General features: G+C 57.6%; 2 protein-coding genes across 3 annotated transcripts; one reads left to right on the top strand and one right to left on the bottom strand.

The window, feature by feature from the left end:
• Positions 1 to 225: 225 nt before the first annotated feature.
• Positions 226 to 2,034, bottom strand: GSTP1 (glutathione S-transferase pi 1). The gene is made up of 7 exons (XM_037053396.1): positions 1,925 to 2,034; positions 1,762 to 1,797; positions 1,333 to 1,439; positions 1,156 to 1,243; positions 832 to 935; positions 628 to 735; positions 226 to 476 (listed from the first exon to the last, which is right to left on the bottom strand). Coding segments are annotated over exons 1-7 (633 nt in total). The 5' UTR covers positions 1,926 to 2,034; the 3' UTR covers positions 226 to 287.
• A 10,771-nt stretch (positions 2,035 to 12,805) lies between these two features.
• CABP2 (calcium binding protein 2) lies at positions 12,806 to 16,505 on the top strand. Of its 2 annotated transcripts, XM_037053402.1 has the most exons (7): positions 12,806 to 12,949; positions 13,410 to 13,586; positions 14,064 to 14,094; positions 14,826 to 14,960; positions 15,423 to 15,532; positions 15,632 to 15,779; positions 16,374 to 16,505. In XM_037053402.1, exons 1-7 carry the CDS (start codon positions 12,893 to 12,895, stop codon positions 16,397 to 16,399), a joined length of 684 nt encoding a protein of 227 aa, XP_036909297.1. In that variant the 5' UTR covers positions 12,806 to 12,892; the 3' UTR covers positions 16,400 to 16,505. The 2 variants fall into 2 exon arrangements, with proteins under 2 accessions (XP_036909297.1, XP_036909298.1); XM_037053403.1 differs by lacking the exon at positions 13,410 to 13,586.
• The last annotated feature ends 2,287 nt before the right edge of the window (positions 16,506 to 18,792 follow it).

Below are 18,792 nucleotides of genomic sequence, written 5' to 3'. Positions count from 1 at the left end.
ACTGCCTCCTGCAGGAAGCCCTCCAGTTGCATCCTTGAAGTGTGGTGTCTCATCTTCCCCTCTGGACTCAGAGCTCCGGTGTGTCCTAAGAGCCTCGGGCCTAATGCTGTTCAGGGCCCAGCTGCCCAGCTGCCCTGCCCAGCCCTCCTTGCCCCCAGGGCAACCTGGGAAGGAGCAGAGGGGTCCTCTGTGCCCACCCAGACCCTCACTGACCACAGCACAGCCTCCCTCTCACGGTGTTTATTGGTTTCCAAGAGCAGCCCCTCTCCTGAGGGTGCCACACAGGCTCATGTCTTTCTGGTTCCAAAGACGGGGCGGTTCACGTGCTCGGGGGAGTCCAGGAAGGCCTTGAGCTTGGGCCGGGCGCTGAGGCGAGCCACGTAGGCCGCAAGCAGGGGCAGGGCGTCCAGGCAGGTGGGGGCCAGGGCCTGGTGGTTCAGCAACAAGTCCAGCAGGTTGTAGTCTGCGAAGGAAATCTGTGGGGTGGGGGTGGGGTCTTGAGCAGGGTCAGGGGAGACGGGTGCCGGGGCCAGAGCTGCACCTGTCTGCCTTAGTGAACCAGTCACAGCCCCGCTCTGTTTGCCCACCTGGGAAACGGACCCACAATGGGCTGGACCCAGCACTCACCTGGTCACCCACGATGAAGGCCTGGCCACCCTGGTTCTGGCCCAGCAGGGTCTCAAAGGGCTTCAGGCGCCCCGGCAGCTCCTCAATGTACAGGGCCTTGCTCTCCTCCTGCAACCAGGAGGGATCCCAGGGACAGCATGCTGTGTGCCTGGCCTGGTGACCGCCCTCGGCCCTGAGCACCAGCCGCGACCAGTCCACACTCACGTAGTTGTGGTGGATGAGGTGGCTACAGAGCTTCCGGAGGTCTTCCACCCCGTCGTTCGCCATGTCCACCAGCGCTGCCTCCCGCCGGTCTTTGCCGTAGAGCCCTGGTTGGGGGGTGGCTGAGCTGCGTTGCCCCTGCCCAGGTGGACTGGCCACCCCAATCCTCGCACCCAGAGCCCTCCTAGCTCTGGCCCTGCCCCCTCCCTCTAGGGCACCTGGCCAGCCCTTCGGTGGGCAGGACTCTGGTGGCTGTACGCGCAGCAGCTCAGGCCCTCGAACACCCTGCGGGTACCTGTCAGGTACTTCCTGAACCTCAGGACTCACCGAGGGAGCGGCCCAGGTGGCGCAGGATGGCGTTGGACTGGTACAGGGTCAGGTCTCCGTCCTGGAACTTGGGCAGCTGCCCGTACAGCTGGGGGGATGGCATGGCTCTGTGAGGGACACTGAGCTCACCTGTCCCCCTCCTTAGTTTGTCCCCCAAGGCCCAGCCTAGCCACTCACACAGGAGGCCTTGAGTGCGCCCTGCAGCCAGTCATCCCTGGTCACCACCTCCTCCTTCCAGCTCTGGCCCTGATCCGCCAGCAGCATGCGCATGGCCTCACAGCGCCCTAGGGTGGGGGGTGGGGTGCAAGGGGCAGGAGTGTGCCAAGGGCACAGAGGAACAGGATAGAAATCCGAACCTGGCAGCCTTCCAGGAGAGGATGGACCTCAGGGGAAGAACAGAGCTCATGGCCCCAACCGTGTCTTTGAGCGGGGGACTTCCGGCCCCAAGCACCCCAGGGAAGACAGAGGAGGAGTAGCAACAGCCAGTTCTGGCCCTGCCCCTCAGTCCCACTTCTGGCCCTGGGCCAGAAGTCCAGGGATCAGCCCTGGCGTCTGGCCTGTGCCTGGCCTGAGCCCTTCGTCCTCCAGAAGGAACAGGTGCCGCACCTCGGACGGGGAAGTAGACGATGGTGTAGGGTGGCACTAGCAGAGACAGACAGACAGCACGATGAAGGACTGCCCTTGGGGCTGCAGCCTGGGAGTCAGACTTCCTGGAGAGAGGGTGGCTTGGCCAGGGCCCACCCCCTGCCCGGTTCCAGACCCTACTTACTGGCTGGTGGTGAAGGGCAAGCATGCAGGAAGTGGAGAGGAGCCCAGAGGGCTTGTATTTATGGTTCTGCTCCACCTCCTCAGTCCTCCCTGCCTCTCACCCCAGGAATGCGCCAAGTCACTCAGCTTGGTCCCAGGCGGAAAGCTGGGTGTGGTGGGGGCAGGGCCAGACAGGCCTCCCTGTCCTTCTGCAGGGCTGCTCCCTGCCTGCAGGCCAGTGACTGTACACAGGGTATTTTCTTACCCACCCAAGCCCACGTGACTCCTCTGGGCCCCCAGAGGGCCAGGACTGAGCACCTGGCCCACTGCTGGGTTCCCGGCACCAGCACACAGTAGGTGCTCGATAAATGCTCGCTGACTGAATGAGCGCAATTTCAATAGACTTACCTAAAAAGACAAAAAGCCCCTGTCAAGGCCCTCCTTACCAGAGCTAGCTGTCCTTTTCCTGACCCCGTCAGCCACAATTGACTGCTGTTTTTCTGAGATTAATAGAGATGATCAGGCCTGGAAAATCGATGAAAGTGTCCTAAAGGCACCAACGTGCTGACAAATTGCCACACAGGACAAACACGACGACTGGACCCTGCACCTAAGGACACCACCAAAGCGCACGGAAGCCCCCACAAAACTGACCAAGGCGTCCTGTCTGCGGTGGCCCTGCCTGCCAGCTGCCGGCCCCTCGCCCACTGCAGCCGATAAAGCCCCAGCCTCTCGGGCAGCTGCCGCTCTCCGCACCGAGGCCCCTCTCTTTCTCTTTTCCCTGTCTTTTTGTGAAGCCCAGAAACTCTTATTTATTATTATTATTATTATTATTTAATATATTTTATTGATTATACCATTACAGTTGTTCTACTCCCCCCTTCATTCCCCTCCACCCGCACCCTCCCTCCCCCACCATTCCCCCCCCCGTAGTTTATAACCACGTGTCTCAAGTTCTTTAGATTCTATATTTCCCCCACTATTCTCGCCCTCCCCCCTATCTATTTTCTACTTACTGTCTATGCTATTTTCTGTGCCTTCTCCCCCCTTCTCCTCCTCCCACACCCCTGTGGCTAACCCTCCATGTGTTCTTCATTTCTATGGTTCCACTTCTGATCTAGCTGTCCTCTTGGTTTGCTTTTGTTTTAGGTGTGGTTGTCAATAACTGTGTGTTTGCTGTCCTTTCACTGTTCATATTTTTCATCTTCTTTTTCTTAGATAAGTCCCTTTAGCATTTCATATAATAAGGGCTTGGTGATGATGAACTCCTTGAACTTGACCTTATCTGAGAAGCACTTTATCTGTCCTTCCATTCTAAATGAAAGTTTTGCTGGATAAAGCAATCTTGGCTGTAGGTCTTTGGATTTCATGACTTGGAATACTTCTTTCCAGCCCCTTCTTGCCTGTAAGGTCTCTTTTGAGAAATCCGCTGACAGTCTGATGGGTACTCCTTTGTAGGTGACTGTCCCCTTATCCCTTGCTGCTTCTAGGATTCTCTCCTTCATTTTGGTCTTGGCTAATGTAATTATGATGTGCCTTGGTGTGTTCCTTCTTGGGTCCAACTTCTTTGGCACTCTCTGAGCTTCCTGGATTTCCTGGAAGTCTATTTCCTTTGCCAGACTGGGGAAGTTCTCCTTTATTATTTGTTCAAATAAGTTTTCCACTCGTGGCTGTTTCTTTCCCCCTTCTGGTACCCCTATAATCCGGATGTTGGAACGTTTAAAGATGTCCTGGAGGTTCCTAAGCCTCTCCTCATTTTTTTGAATTCTCATTTCTTCATTCCTTTCTGGTTAGATGTTTTGTTCTTCCTTCTGGTCCATTCCATTGATTTGAGTCCCAGTTTCCTTTCCATCGCTATTGGTTTCCTGGACATCTCCCTTCATTTCAATTAGTCTAGCCTTCATATGTTCCTCTAATTTGTGACTGTAATCTACCAATTCTGTGAGCATCCTGATAAATAGTGTCTTAAATTGGGCTTCTGAGAGGCTGGAAATCTGTTGGTTGCTTAGAGTTATTGGCTCTGGGACTTTGATTTCCTCTTGCGCCATCTTTTGGGCTGTTCGTGCCTGTTAAGTAGCAGGATCGGAGCCCTAGGTGTTCACCAGAGCAGGGCAACTAAGTCGCTGGGTTGTGACGTTGTATGTGGGGGCGGGGTCAAAGAGGGACAATGGCTTCCCTCTGCTGCCCGCTGCCGCGACCCCCACCGGCACCGCAGCCACCACTGTCACCAGGCCCACGCCTTTCGTTCCACTGCACTCGAGTGTGCCACCGCTGTCAGCCCTCCACCACTGGGTTCGTCCCCTGGGGCCTGCGTGGTCCGTCTCACTGTGCGCAAATGTGCGACCTTGGTCAGTCTGCCCTGCACCCCGACTGGCTTTGGGCTGCCCGCGCGCCTAGCGCCTAGGTCGGGGGATCTGTCCTGCCCGACCCAGCTCCGCTGCTGGTTCTGCCTCTCTTACCGTCCCCTTTGAACGGTTCGTAGCTGTCGGACTTCCGTATAATTCCGTGCTCTGGTCTTTGGGTGTGTCCTAGTTCTCCAAAACTTTTGTTGTAGTCAAACTTGGTTGTGGGAGAAGGCAGTGTTTCCACCTATGCCTCCATCTTGGCGGAAGTCACCTATTTATTATTATTTTAAAATATATTTTATTAACTATGCTGTTAGAGTTGTCCCATTCCCCCCTCCTTTATTCCCCTCCGCCCTGCACACCCCCTCCCACCCGAATTCCCCTGCCCCCTACACCTTAGTTCATGTCCATGGGTCGTACATGTAAGTTCTTCGGCTTCTCCATTTTCTACACTGTTCTTAACATCCCCTGTCTATTTTGTACCTACCAATTATGTTTTTTATTCCTGGTATCTTTTACCCCGTTTTCCTCCCCCTCCCCACTGATAACCCTCCATGTGATCTCCATTTCTGTGATTCTGTTCCTGCTTAGTTGTATTTTTTCTGGAGTTTTGATCTGTCCTTTCATTTGGGTCTTTTTTTTTTTTTTTTTTGGTCTCAGCGCACCTGATAGGTAGTAAGGGGCGGAGCCTTAGGTATTCACCAGGGCAGGGCGACTCACGTCACTGCGTTGTGATGCTGTCTGGGGGGGGGGGTCTGAGCGGGAACGGTGCCACTTGTTCAGCTCTCTGCTGGCTTCCAGTCACTCCCCCCACCAAACCCCATTCCTGCCCTGCCTGCAAACGAGTCGTGCCCTTCTGGTGCTGATTTCCAGGTGAGTGGGTCTGTGTACGTCTAGGACCCCGTGGGCCTCTCCAACGAACTCTCCTGTGAGGCTGGGAGTTTCTTCCACTGCTGTCACCCCCACAGGTGTTTTCAGTCAGAGGTTTTGAGGCTTTATTTCCCTGCGCTGGGGCCCTGGGTTTTGCGGTCCGTCTCCCTCCCCACTCGTCTTTCCTGGTTCATCCCCGCGTGAATGTGGGACCGCCTGCTCGGCCAGCCACCACGCAGGCCCCTTTCTTTTCTCGGAAAGTGAGAACTTGGCTCTCTGAGTTTCTTCTCTTTGGGAATTCTTCCACAGCCCATGGCACCGGCCACCCTAACATTACACACTCACATGTTCTCTGTAGGGACTGAGGACTATGTTGAGAAATTTACAAACGGTACAACCCTGAGCTTGGTACTGTTCTAATTTCTGTTTGACAGAGGATCAAAGTGAAACAGAGAAGTTAAGTGACTTTTCCGAGGTCACGCAACTAGTAAACAGGATTTAAACTGAAGTCTGGCTTCAGGGGCCTCACTTTTAACCCTCATTCTTTTGCAAGGTCTATCACTTCCAAACCAATTTTTGAAGAGTACCTTGTACTCTTCAAATACAGGCTGGCCTTGGGGATATGGGTGGGTGGAAAGAGAGAAAGACTTGAACTGACACAGGATAGTAAGAAGCTAAGAAAATTCCTTGGCAAGTGGAACAGGAAAACAGACAGATAGGTGAACAAACTGGCCGAGCAATTTCAAGCCAGGCGTAGCTGGTCACCAGGGCAGAAGGCCTGGCAGGGGACAAAACTGGGAAAACAAGGACCTTGCCCCCAGGGCCATCTCTCCTGCCCTGGCCTTTCCTCCCAGGAGATGACATCCAGGCCTCAGTGGTATTTCAGCTCCAGGCCTGGAAAAGCAGCAAAACCAGGTGGGTGATGCCAGAGCCAACTGCAGTGATTAAGGACCCCCTGCCCTCGTGCTGACCAATCAGTGGAGACCAGGACCCTGAAAGAGAACATCAGGAGAACAGATAAATGTTTTACTTAAACGCTCCCCTGAGACCTCCCCTGAGATTTCCTCCTGCAAGAGAGAGATAAAAACTCTAGACAAAGGACCCAGCTCTCCCTTTGGGGAGCAGCCAGCACCATTTCCTTTCCTTTCTTCTCCCCAGGACCCCTTCTTTCTTCTCCTAAACTGTAAGGCAATGGGCAGCAGGCAGCTTGTTCCAGGCTGACCCCCCGAACCTGTCCCCGAAGCCCCCTTTCCTCTTATATCCCACTGGGCTTCGGCAGCCCAGCCCAGGCTCCGGCTGCTTCCTCTACGCTGAGCCCTTCCTTGTTTTGCTGTCCCAGATTTGATCAATGTACCCCCACCATCACCTGGACTCGTGTTGTGAAGTCTTCCCTACATGAAGTCCAGAGCCCACGCACTACAGCTGGCCTTAGGCAGCCTGCCCAGGGCCAGGCCCCTGCCCGGCGACAGAATGAAACAGGACTTCTGAAGCAGCACAGGCACTTGGGGAAACAGCCAGGAGGCCCGGTTAAGATCAGGTGGCCAGAAGGAACACTGGGTAAGCTGGCTGCAGAAATGTCGCCACCTCTCCATCCTCGGCTTGAAAGCACAGAGGTAGCTCATCTTCTGTCCCTTCTAACTGCTTGCTTCCTCGCACTTATCGAAACCACTGACTCTCGTGTGCAGTTGGTCAAGGTCTGAGACCTATCCGACCTTCCCCATGTGGCGCTAGCAAAGGACACCGCCATCTTGCCCCCACACCGAGGGTGCGAACACCGTTACCAGGCAATGCAGCAGCAAAAAGAAGTCTCGAGGCCCTGAAATGGAAAATTTATCAAAAAGCCTGCCTTTTTCGGTAAGCCTGCTTTGTCCGAGGTTAGAAAAGCAGTCAGTTTGGAGGACCTTCCTTCGCTCCGGGCTCCCTCCCTGTGCTTGAGTATGAGCTTAGTGAAATCTGTCTGGAAGTTCCACTGGGGTTTGCTCTCAATTTCTGTCTTGGGGAACCCAAGAACCCCAACGCCAGAAACACTCCTGGACCTGGGGGCTGCGTCCTTCCAGGAAGAGCCCGGTGCCTGCCTCCTGCAGGCCCATCTGGCGCCCATGGCCACGTCCTCCCAGCTGCCCCTACCTGAGGCGGGGGCGTGGGTGAGGTTCTCAGTGGGTGGGGTGGTCTTCCTCGGGAATTGGGGCCTGACAGAGCTCCATCTCAGCCTGGTTTTCCTGTCAGAGCCACAAGGAGAAAAAGGCATCCTTCCTAGGGGCATAAGTACCCACCCAAAGCGTGGGAAATAAAGCCACCCTGCCTGATCACCAGCAGCTCTTCCTCTCAAGGGAGCTCATGGCTGCCTGGGGCTGGGAGGCCGTGTGGGTGGGGGTGCCAGAGCTGACCTCTATCCCGGATCCACAGTTGAAAGACCATCTGCCCAGCACTTAGCAGCTTATGAAGAGCTTTCATATAAATGGTCTCATTTCACTTCCACAACACCATGGTAGGGGGAGTCTCCGTCCCCCTCTACAGAGGAGGACCCCAAAGCTCAGAGAGGTTCATTCACCTGCTCTGGCCTGGAGCATGCCCGCCCTCCCTCTGCGCACAGGCATCTGGGACCCAGTAGGATGAGAGGCCCCCCGCCGTCTGCTGCGCCATCCTCCAGGGGCTCGCCTTCTCCCCCCATCGTGTTCAGGTCTCCGGGAAGGACTGCCACCCAGGATGACTTGGTCCTATGCTGTAGTGGCTTCTTTTTCCCACAGACCTCTGGCTCCACAGACCCAACCTGCGGTCCAGCTCTGGGGCCTCCGGCTCTGGGGCCCAGATGCACAGCTTTTTCAGCCCAATTGGCCAGGTACCTCCCGGTGTCCCATCCCCCCTTCTAGTTCATGTGTACGTCAGTACCTGTCCTCGGCGGGATTTTAAGTAATAGAAATAAGCAGCCTTATTGCTACATAAATGCCCCCTGACAAAGTGTACATGCTGTAGTTTTTATTACATTTAGTGTTGTGCAACCGTCACCACCATCTAGGCCCAGAACGTCTTCATCACCCCAAAAGGAAACCCCCGCCCGTCAGCAGTCACCCCTCATTCCCCCTCCCCCCTCCCTCGGCAACCAGGACTTGCTATGGGTCTGCTTATTCGGGACATTGCCCGTAAACGGAAGCGTACCCCATGCGGTCTTCTGTGCCTGGCTGCTTTCACCCAGCACAACGGTCTCCGGACCCACCTGCCCTGCGGCCCCACCTGCCCTGCGGCCCCACCTGCCCTGCGGCCCCACCCGCCCGGCGGCGTGGCCGGTGCTCCGTTCCTCGCTGAGGCTGTGGCTCACTCCGCGTGCGGACATGCGCGCTTCCTTCACCCGCCCCTGCACCGATGGACGTTTGGGTCGTCTCGCCTCTTCGCTGTGATGAATAACGCTGTGTGTGCATCCGCGTGCAAATGTTGTGTGAACTCGTGTTTCAACTCCCTTGGGTATATACCTGGGAGCGGAATCTGGGTCCTATGGGAGCTCATTTGGAGGAGCTGCCGGACTCTTCCGAAGGAGCCGCTCCGTGTCAGAAACTCAAGAGCAGGGTATGAGGCTTCCAACCTCACATCCTCGCCAGCAAGTGTTACGTCTGTCTTGTTTACTCTAGCTATCCCGGTAAGTGTGAAGTGGTGTCTCAACATGGCTCTGCCTATGTGCTTCCCAGGTGCCAAGCCCGGGTGTGGCTTGTGGGGAACCGGGCGGAGGGGGAGCCATTATCGCGGCCCTCGGAGGGATCGCGGCTACGGGGGTGGGGCGGGTAGGGAGGGACACAAGTCTTCCTTCACACACTGATTGCTGTGTACCAGGTGATGCGTGGGCTAGACACCAGAATAGGGAAGATCTTCTTACCTATGTCCACCCCAATGGACTCTTTTAATAAAGAATATAAGGCCTTCACTGGCTGTCCATCTGTCTGTATGTCCATCTATATATCTGTCCAAACATCCAGCCAACAACCAAACATTTGACCAGCAGTCCATCAAAACACCCACCTGTCCATTTATCCACCCATTCATGCAGTCACCCACTCGATAAATCCATTACCCACTCATCTTTTTACCCACTCACCTATCCCCCTATCCCCCTATCCACTCTCCCACACAGCCGTCTGTCTATGCCATCATGCATCCATCCATCTACCAAACATTTCATCACTAGCCTGTCTGATGATCCTGCCATTTAGTCAGCTACCCACCTGCTCATCTATCCATCCACTCACGTGTCCATCTCCCCATCTACCCACCCAACTACCCATTCTCCAGTCCATCTATCCAGCCCCCTGTCCATCCTTCCATCCACTTACTCAGTCATCCATCTTTCCAACTACCAACCATCCAAGCACCAGTCTAACAAGTCATCCATCTATCTGCCCACCCACCCAACCAAACAACCATCCATCAGCCGGTATGTCACCCACTGATCCACCTGGACCCCAGGGCACCGGAGCTGGGACCTCAGCTCAGCCGGGATGGGCAAATCAAAGGCACAGTGATGAGTGTCCAAAGGTGCTGTTCATCGAACACAAGCCAGGAGGGACTTCCAAGCAAACTTGGAAGCTTGCTTCATCTAGACACAAAGGCTTTGCTTCTCGGTTGAAAATGTTTCCACCCACTGTACCCTGCCCAGTTAGAGCCTCCATTACTCTGACTTATACTTTGGGACACCCGTTTCTCACCAGTTCTGTCTTCGGTGGCCATTTGGACATGAAGCCATTTATCACATCCACCATTTTTTGAGCCTTACCCATATGCCAGAAACCTGCAAGATCCTTTACTACTTAACTTTTGCAACGGTACCATGAGGCGGATAGTAGGTAAACCCCCATTCTCTGGACAAGGAAACTGAGGCCTGGAGAGGTGAAATACCTTGCCTGGGGGAACCCAGGCCTGGAGCCCCCATTCTACGACCTTGCAGAAAATGGGGGAACCCCCATCTCTGAGGGGTGTTTTCAGTGCTGCCTGGGATGCAGTGCACCCCAGCTTGTGGGCTGAGATGGGACCCAGGGTGCAGAGTTGCTGAAGGACACTCAGGCGGAGCCTGCAAATGAGTGGCCAGCAGGAGAGGTCATAATGCGCCCTTCCCACCGTTGACCACCTGGCCGGCACCCACTCTCCTGTCCATCCTGGCCTTTTCTTACATCCTCAGACCCGCTCAGGGCTGTGTGGCGACCATTCCCTCTGCCTTTGTGGCCACGGCTCCCTTCACTCGGTCACGCCCACCACCCCTCTGGTCTCGGCTCACAGGTCACTTCCGTGGCTTCCACAGGCCCCCGGTCGTAGCAGAGTTCCCACTCTCCGCCCGCCGGATGGCCCGTTGGGCCCTTCCCTGCTCTGAGACCCCCCACAGCCATTCTGTGAAGCGTGCACCTCTGCCAGGTGGAAGGTTCCAGGAGGCAGGGCCGGGCTCCAGCACCCCGGAGGGCACTCAGCAGGTGCTCCAGCAGACATTTATTTGCTCAAGATTCAGCCCCCCCTGAAATTTTTCTACCCTCTCACCACCCGTGTCCTCCCCAGGGGCTACCGACCCCGCCTCTCTCCACCCAACACCACCCATCAATTTCCACATCTGGGACACTCCAAGTTCAGAGCTGATCTCTCCTGGGGACCCCAACACTGGCCCAGGACCAGGCCGAGGTTAAATGTGGGTGGGCAATGGCAAGAATGCCCCACTTCCCCCCTCTCCTCCATAAAGCCCCCCTGATGCCTGCGTCAGTGCCTGAGCACCTGAAGATGGTCTACTGGCCCTTTTCTGAGGGACAGGTGTCAGAGAGCAGGGCCCTCGGGTAGGTGAGGTCTGCTGGGAGGCTGCAGCAGTCGGTCTCAGACACTTGCAGAAGGAATACATGAATGGACGGCCACAGGGCTGCGGGAGGCCAGAGCCCGTGGCTCAGATGGCAGGATCTGGTTCCCTCGAACAAAAGCTGGTGCAGGGGCAGGTGAATAAATCATGAAGGACCTGGAGCAGGGCTGGGTGGGACAGCTGACCTCATTCTGGGAGGTGAGGAGCAGGCGGCTGGGTGGTGAGTGGTCTGGGGACATAACGAGGGGGCACAAGAGGCCAGCGGAGCTGCCTGGGTGCTTTTCCTTGAGAAGCAGGAGGTTGGAGGTGCTGGCAGGAGGGGGTTGGTGGTGGAGGGTCTGGGGGAAGGCTGGAGGGCTTATCTGTCCACAATCCAGGAGCCATTGTGGGGAGGGCGGGGAATAGGAGAACAAGGATGGATGGACAGACAGACCAGTGTGAGAAACAGCCTCATGCAATAGAGGGTGGGAAGAGACAGAAAAGGCGTGAGTGGGCACATTTCAGCGGGGGGGGGGGGAGGGGCTGCAGGTAAGACAGACACACGGAAACACCTCTCGTGGGGCAGAGAGCAGGACAGAGCAGAGGAGGGGGGAGTGCAGGGAGAGCGCGAAGCCAGGGGCCAGAGAGCTGGGGTCAGCACAGACCGCCCTGTGGAGCCCTGTGCTGTCTGTGGCCCGCGCGAAGGTTGGAGGGGGCAGGGGGTAGGGAAGGCTGGGATTTGGGAGAGGTACCTACGAGTAGCACGGGGAACTAGGAAAGATGGGCCCTGGAGGGCCTGGAGCCGATCGAGTGAGCAACAGGGAGGGGAGAAGCTGGGACCCTCTGGGGACCACACCCACAGCTGCCTGCTTGGCAACTTTCCCGCAGGACCAGGGAGATCGGAGTGGGGCGAAGACCCCGGCCAACGAGAGGTGCCAAGCGTCTCCATGGCCCTTCCCCAGGGCCCAGAAGGTGACAGGCTCCCCACGGGGGACCCCAAGCCCTCTGAGGGCCCTGCAGGACCCAGCCACACCCCTGTCAGCCCAGCAGTCACCAGGCGGCGGCTGCTCCTGCAGGAGCTTGAGGCCCAGGTGCAGGCGGCTTACGGGCAGGTAAAGTGGGCAGGAGTGTGGGACGGTCCTCACCTGAGGGGACAGTAAGCAAACAGAGGGGACCTCACACCCCAGCTGGGGCCCTCTGGGGCAGACCCAGGGCCGAGCCCAGGCAGGAGAAAGCCTGGACATGTGTGTTGAGGGAGGGGCCAGCCACTCAGTCAGCCGCTCGTGAGGGAGGCTGGCTTCTCTCCCCATCGCTGCCCTCGCTGAGTCCTGCAGCCAGCCCACGGCCCCGGAGGCAGGGGCCGGCCCAGGCAGAGGGACCGAGGGCGGGAAGTCTGGGCAGGTGCTCTGAGGTGAGAGCCAAGGCCCTGGTAGGAAAGTGGGCAGGGACTTCCTGGGCTGGGCAGCCGTGGCCAGCTCTCCCAGGGCAGGCAGAGAGGGGACGCTCCGCAGAGGCCGCACCGCCTGGTCCCCTCTGCCATTCAGATGGGAGAGATGCCCCAGACTGCCCTGGCACACCAGGCACCTGGCTTCCCCTCCCAGGTCCAGGCCCGGCTTTGGAAGAAACTGAATCTCTTCTGATTGAGAGATTAGGGGTAGGGGCTGGAGGAGAGGGACGCTGGGGAAGAACTATCTGGAAGACTCTCAGGGGTGGACCTGGGGAGACTGGGCTTCCAGGGGGCCTTGGGCCCCGAGTGGCCCCCCTCACCAGCAACAATTCTCAGAGATAATCCCAGATTAGGACCCAAGCCCCTGTGCCCAGGGCTCTCCGCCTGCCCACCCGCCCCTGATCTTCCCCACAAAACCCTCAGAAAATCCCCTGCCTTGCTCCCAGGCTCACTGGGAGCAGCTGGGGGCTAGCAGCAGCCCACGGCATCTGTGGAGGCCCAGCCCCGGGCCGTCCCCGGGCCGCCAGGCCTGGCATGGTTTGGGGGCCCATGGGCAACTGTGCCAAGCGGCCCCAACCCCGGAGGCCTAAGGTAGGGGGGCTAAAGGGGAGAGGCCAAGGCCAGGAGCCGAGGCTGGACCCTGGAGGGGTCAGGTGGGGGGCAGGACCCTGCGTGAGGCCAGGCAGGGGCTAGCGCTGGGCACATCCTGGGGATGAAGGGGTTGGTTCCCACTGGGCCTCTCCTGCCAAGCTCAGCTGGCCCCCAGCTGCCCACCCAGCTGCCTGCTCTCTGCTACTCAGTCTTGAGCTGGGGGACAAAGAGCTTGAGCTCAAGGTCTCACTCTGTCACAGGCTTTTGGGGTGATGTTGGCCAAGTCCTTTGTCCTTCCTGGGCCTCAATTTGCCCAAATGAACAGTAAGTGGGGGGCCCTTCCAGCTAGAGTGTTAATAGGTGAGGACCCCGTCTCTCCTGTGCCAGGTGCCAAAGACAGGAGAGGCTGAGTAGGGGTGCGAGCAGCCCCTGCCCCAGCTCATGGCCGGCTCTGCTGCAGGACAGCTGGCAGTGGCCCGGATCCCCCCCAGGGGGCTCCCACCAGAGCCCAGGCCCCAGCCTCAGCCCTGAGGAGCAGGGGGGGCCCAGGCCGGGCGTCCAGGGCTACTCGGTGCTCCGCAGCCTGGTGGGGCCTGCCTGCATCTTCCTGCGGCCCAGCATCGCGGCCACCCAGCTTGTATGTACGGCCGCCCACCTGCCCGCCCGCCACCCTGTTCCCTTGCCTCGCCTCTCCCTGAGTGGTGGAGAGGGGACTGAGTGGGGAGGCCAGAGCAAAGGCACACAGACCTGGGGGGCTGGGGGAGCGGAGAGAGACCCAGAGAAATGTCAGACAGTCACCCAGGGGATGGGCAGGGAGGTGGCAGGGCCCCTAGCAGACGGACCGTGGCATTGAGGCCCCCACACCTGGGACCTGCCCATCTCTGGCAAATGGGGCCTCCTGCACTAGAAGAGGGTGGCAGGGGGTGGGAAGGCCCTGGGAGAGGCCTGGCGGGCAGCAGGGAAGAGGGGAACCCAAGACCCAGGTGGGAGGAACGAGGTCTGAGCAGTGTCAGACATGAGCCCTGCACATGCGTGTTGTGGGGCTGAGTGGGGAGCCCCAAAGAACAAGAAGCAAGGGGTCCAAGGAATTCCTAACCCCTCTGTGCCCCCTCAGGACCGGGAGCTGCGGCCAGAGGAGATCGAAGGTAAAGGGTTTGGGGAAGAACTAGAGTTTCTTGAGGGGTGGGCATAGGGGTGCAAACACGGGAGGGGTTGTCAGGTGGGGGCCCCAGCAGTCTCCAGGAGGACGGACCCAGGAACAAGAAGGAGGCTGCAGGGGACCTGTGCAGGGAGGCTGGCGACAAAACTGAGCAGGAACAGGTTGGCAAAACGCCAGCTGCCGTTGCCTGGTCTCGTTGCCAGGTGTGTTGTGGGCCCCTCCCTGGGTGTCCACGGTGTGCCTGGCCCTGTGCTGGGCACTAGGGCAGGGCAAACTGGACAGAGAGCTTATATCCTCTGCAGACAGGCATCGATGAGTCCCATGGTGCTAAGTCCACAAGTGCAAATGGGCTGCAGGAGTCAGAATTTAGAGGGAAGATGTCCTCGAGTCCTCATGTCCTATAAGGACCATGGAGGAGGGGAGAGTGTTCAGAATGTGAGCTCCATGAGGTCAGGGATTTCCTCCCTCCCTCCATTCTTTCTTTCCTTCCTTTCTTTTTCTTTCTTCATTGTCACATCCCCACTACCTAGAGCAGAGCTTGGCACATACTAGATGCTCCTCAAATACTTGCTGAGAGAATGAATTTTAGGAATAGCATGTGCACAGTCCCTGAGGCTGCAAAGTTTAGACGCGGCGGGGAATGATTGGACCAAGAGGAGAAGGGTGAGTTGATCGAAACTGGGAAATGGGAAAAACGGACCCTGTCCCGTCTGGCAGAGCTGCAGGTCGCCTTTCAAGAGTTTGACCGAGACCAGGACGGCTACATCGGCTGCGGGGAGCTGGGCGCCTGCATGCGGACGCTGGGCTATATGCCCACTGAGATGGAGCTCATTGAGATTTCCCAGCAAATCAGTACGTGCCTCAGAACCACCCCCCGCCCCCATTTCTCTAGAGGCCAGGGCAGGGCAGCCAAGCAGCCCAGGCACAGGGGTGCCAGCACTGGGTGGACCCGAGCCCAGACCTGGGTCGTTCTTCAGCCAGGACTCTGCCTCCAGAGAATCTCACTGTCCCCTACGAGGTGGGCAGGGCATGGACCACTATTCCCATTTGTGGGACGAGGAAATTGAGTATCTGGGAGGTTAAGTGACTTGCCTATGGTCACACAGCCAGATCTTTGGAGCCAGGACTTAAACCCATCCAAACTCTTCAGGAAAACTAATGAAATTCATCAAAAACTACTGATGACGCAGCCCATGGGGCCTGGAGGGAAGGAAGAGCAGAGGGCAGAGGAGGGGCAGCGCTGGGCAGGGGTCTCTGATGGCCCCCAGGGTGGGGCCATCAGAGCGTGACCCCCCTGATGAGCGTGACCCCCAGGTGGTGGGAAGGTGGACTTCGAAGATTTTGTGGAGCTGATGGGCCCTAAGCTGCTGGCCGAGACAGCGGACATGATCGGAGTCCGGGAGCTGAGGGACGCCTTCCGAGAGGTGCGGCCCTGGGGGGCAGGGGCGGGTAGTGGGAGCCTACGGGTCTGCTGTGAGTGACTTGTCACTGGTGACTCAACGCCATGCCCAATGCTGCCACAGTTTGACACCAACGGGGATGGCTGCATCAGCTTGGGGGAGCTCCGAGCCGCCCTCAAGGTCCTGCTGGGGGAGCGCCTCAGCCAGCGGGAGGTGGACGAGATCCTTCACGACATTGACCTCAATGGGGACGGCCTGATCGACTTCGAAGGTACCACCTGACACCACACACCCTGGAAGGTCTTTTAACAGATGAAAGCAGTGTTCTTCATCCCTGCATGCCAGGCCCTGTGGTCAGCACACCCCAGCCCCTCCCAGTAAATCAGCATGAGAACCCACGAGAAAGGAACTTCTATGATCACCCCATGAGCAGGAGGAGGAAGTCAGTTCCTAGGAAGTGGAGGTGCTGCATGAAAGGAGGCGCCTGGAGCCCAGACCTGAGTCCAGGTGCCTGACCAGACCCCAGCTGTCCCTCTAAACTGTGCTCCCACCAAGGGACAGCAAGGGTTGGATAAGCACGGGGAGCCAAGGAAAATCAGGATGTAGAAATTCTCCAGAGTAGGCCCCCAAATTTTTCCTGAGCTTCCTAGCGTCCGAAGCAAAGAGAAAAATAGGTTCCGTTACAAGAGGTTTTCTGTCCATAAGGCGAAGCCCCTCTCCTTAGCCTGGAGACCCATTACCTCTCAGGTCCAGGAGACCCCCTTGCAGGCCCTGCCATTGACCACACTCCCTCACACCTCAAGACCAACCAGTACAGTGGCGTCATCCAGAGAGCAGAACCAGAACCTTGGTTTTGTCTCGGCAGAGTTTGTGCGAATGATGTCTCGCTGAGCCTGCGCAGAAGCTGGAGGCAGTGGAGGGGACTTGGGACGACAGCCACTACTCCCAGTGTGCCCTGGAAGCCTATGCTGCCAGCTGGGACCCTCAACCTCTCTTCCCGGCCCCACCCCCTGCCCCGCCCCCCTACGTGTGTGCAACGCCCTTGCCTGCCCTCCCCACGCGCCCCCGCCTCCACCAAGCCCCCTGTTCATCTATTTCTCTGACAATAAAGTACCTTCAGACCTGGGGACATGGCTTTCACCTCTCGCTCCCTCGTCCTGGAGGGCCCACTATTTGGGCCCCAAAAGTTAAGTCCTGAGTCACGGGCTTCTGCACTGTGAGTTCTGGGCGAGCTCACAGGGCCCTCGCTGGAGCCTGGGGCCTGGACTCAGTCCGCAGCAGGGCCCTGAACAGGTAAATCCAAGCTACTTCTCCCAAGGCGGGGGGTGTTGGCCGCTCACCCTGGCAGGGCCCCTGCCAGACCCAGGATCTTTCCCGGAGGTTGGAGCGAATGCGCGAGGGTTTCCCCAAGATCCATCTCATTCACTTTCGGAGGGCAGCTGCTCAAAGGCCTTCGAGAAAGAACTTGCGTTCTTCCCAGCTTTAATTCTCTGCTGGGAGGAGTGGCTCAGCTGTCAGACGCTGACTTTTGTTCGCTTCAGCACCCAACTCGGCTTCTGGGCTTCCGTTGCGCTCTCCCCGGGGTGGGGGCCCTAGCCTCTGAGCCAGTCTGGCGGGCGCTAGGACCTGCGCGGTTCTGTCGACTGGAGCCCCTCCCCTGGGTGGTCTTTGCCTCCAGCTCCTGTCACATTTGCCCCTAGGCTTTCTCGGCTCTCTCCACCTTGCAGTCCTAACTTCATCTCACCATCTGCTTCCTGGGTCGCCCGAGTGACGCGTCTGCGCACTCCAACCCTGCCCTGGTCTTCATAGCCCCATTTTCCACAAGGAGGAAACCCAGAGGCCCAGGCTACGTGATGGGCTGAGGGTCGCACGGCCCCACCCTCTCCACTCCAGTCCATGTGACACGTGCTGTCGAGTTGTCATTCCTGCGATGTCACTTGTACTTGTAGACACTCCTGTTCAGAAACTGGCCAAGATCCCCTGTGGTCCCCAGGTTGACTCAGACCCTTTGCCTGGCACTTCTCTGGGAGGACAAGGGGTGAGCACAGTCACATACAATTAGGATGAAGTGGAGGCAGGACCTGGCCCGAGGCCAAGGGACTCCACAACCAGACAGGAGAGGATGCCTCTGGGTCAGAGGAGACCCAGCGTGGGCCTCAGCCTCTTCTAGCTACAGCGAAGGCCTGGTCTGCAGGGTGCAGCCTGCCTGGGAGGTAAGATGAGCCCCGACCTTGTGCTAGGTAAGGGGTGGGTTCAGCCCTGTGCTTGGCTCTCATCTTCACTGCTGCCAACAGGATGGCCTTGGGACAGAGCGGGCAGGCAGCCACTGGTGCCCTGCCCACCCCGGAGCGTGGACCCTGAGGTGCCAGGGTTGGCTACGGTAGCTTCAACACCACCCTCCTGGAGGATCCCAATTAATCCTTAATCTTCAATTAGGCGATCTCTCCTGCAGCCAGTCTGGCAGGCCTGGGAATGAGGAGGCATCGACCCAGGCCAGCAGCTTCAATGGGAGCCTCGGGCCCGCCCCCCTTCCCACCCCTCCCCACCAGCTGACACAGATGGCATTGCTGCTTGAGATTTCTGTTCTCTCCGCAGGGATTGAAGGGGGTGGTGCACGCCAGGGGAAGCCCAGAGCCCTGCTGGGGGTTAGCCTCCAGCCGCCCTCTGGCTCCCAGCCGTGGAGTTGCTGGGACGGACTTCAGTGTTTGCAGAGGGTCTGCTGGCACCAGAAGTACCCACAGCTCCGCCAGGTCTCACGTGTGCCCTCTCACCCCCCAAAGGCGCAGGCTCAGCAGGTCTCAACAGGTAACAGCCAGAGCAGGAAGCAGGGCTGGGAAGCAGCAGCAGGCAGGCAGAGCCTGTGCTGAGGCCAGAAGAGGGGCACCTGCCAGTCAGAGCCGTGAGATCCTCGGATGTTCTAAGAGAAACTGTACATTTAGATTTTTACACTAAATCTGTTTTATTTTTAGTGCATTTTTAATATATTTTATTGATTATGCTATTACAGTTTTCCCATTTCCCCCCTTTAGTTTGTGTCCATGGATCATACATATAAGTTCTTTGGCTTCTCCATTTCCTATACTATTCTCCACCTTCCCGTCTATCTTCTACCTACCATCTATGCTACTTATTCTCTGTACCTTTCCCCTCTCTCTGCCTCCCCCTCCCCACTGATAACCCTCCATGTGCTCTCCATTTCTGTGGTTCTATTCCTCTTCTAGTTGTGTGCTTAGTTTGTTTTTGTTTTTGTTTTAGGTTCATTTGTTAATAACTGAGTTTGTTGT

The sequence above is a fragment of the Sturnira hondurensis genome, unplaced genomic scaffold (genome assembly GCF_014824575.4).
Source record: "Sturnira hondurensis isolate 20B ecotype Veracruz unplaced genomic scaffold, ASM1482457v3 Scaffold0007797, whole genome shotgun sequence".
Classification (NCBI taxonomy): Eukaryota; Metazoa; Chordata; class Mammalia; order Chiroptera; family Phyllostomidae; genus Sturnira; species Sturnira hondurensis.
Note: the sequence above shows the minus strand (reverse complement) of the source record. Positions and strands in the feature narration are given on the sequence as shown.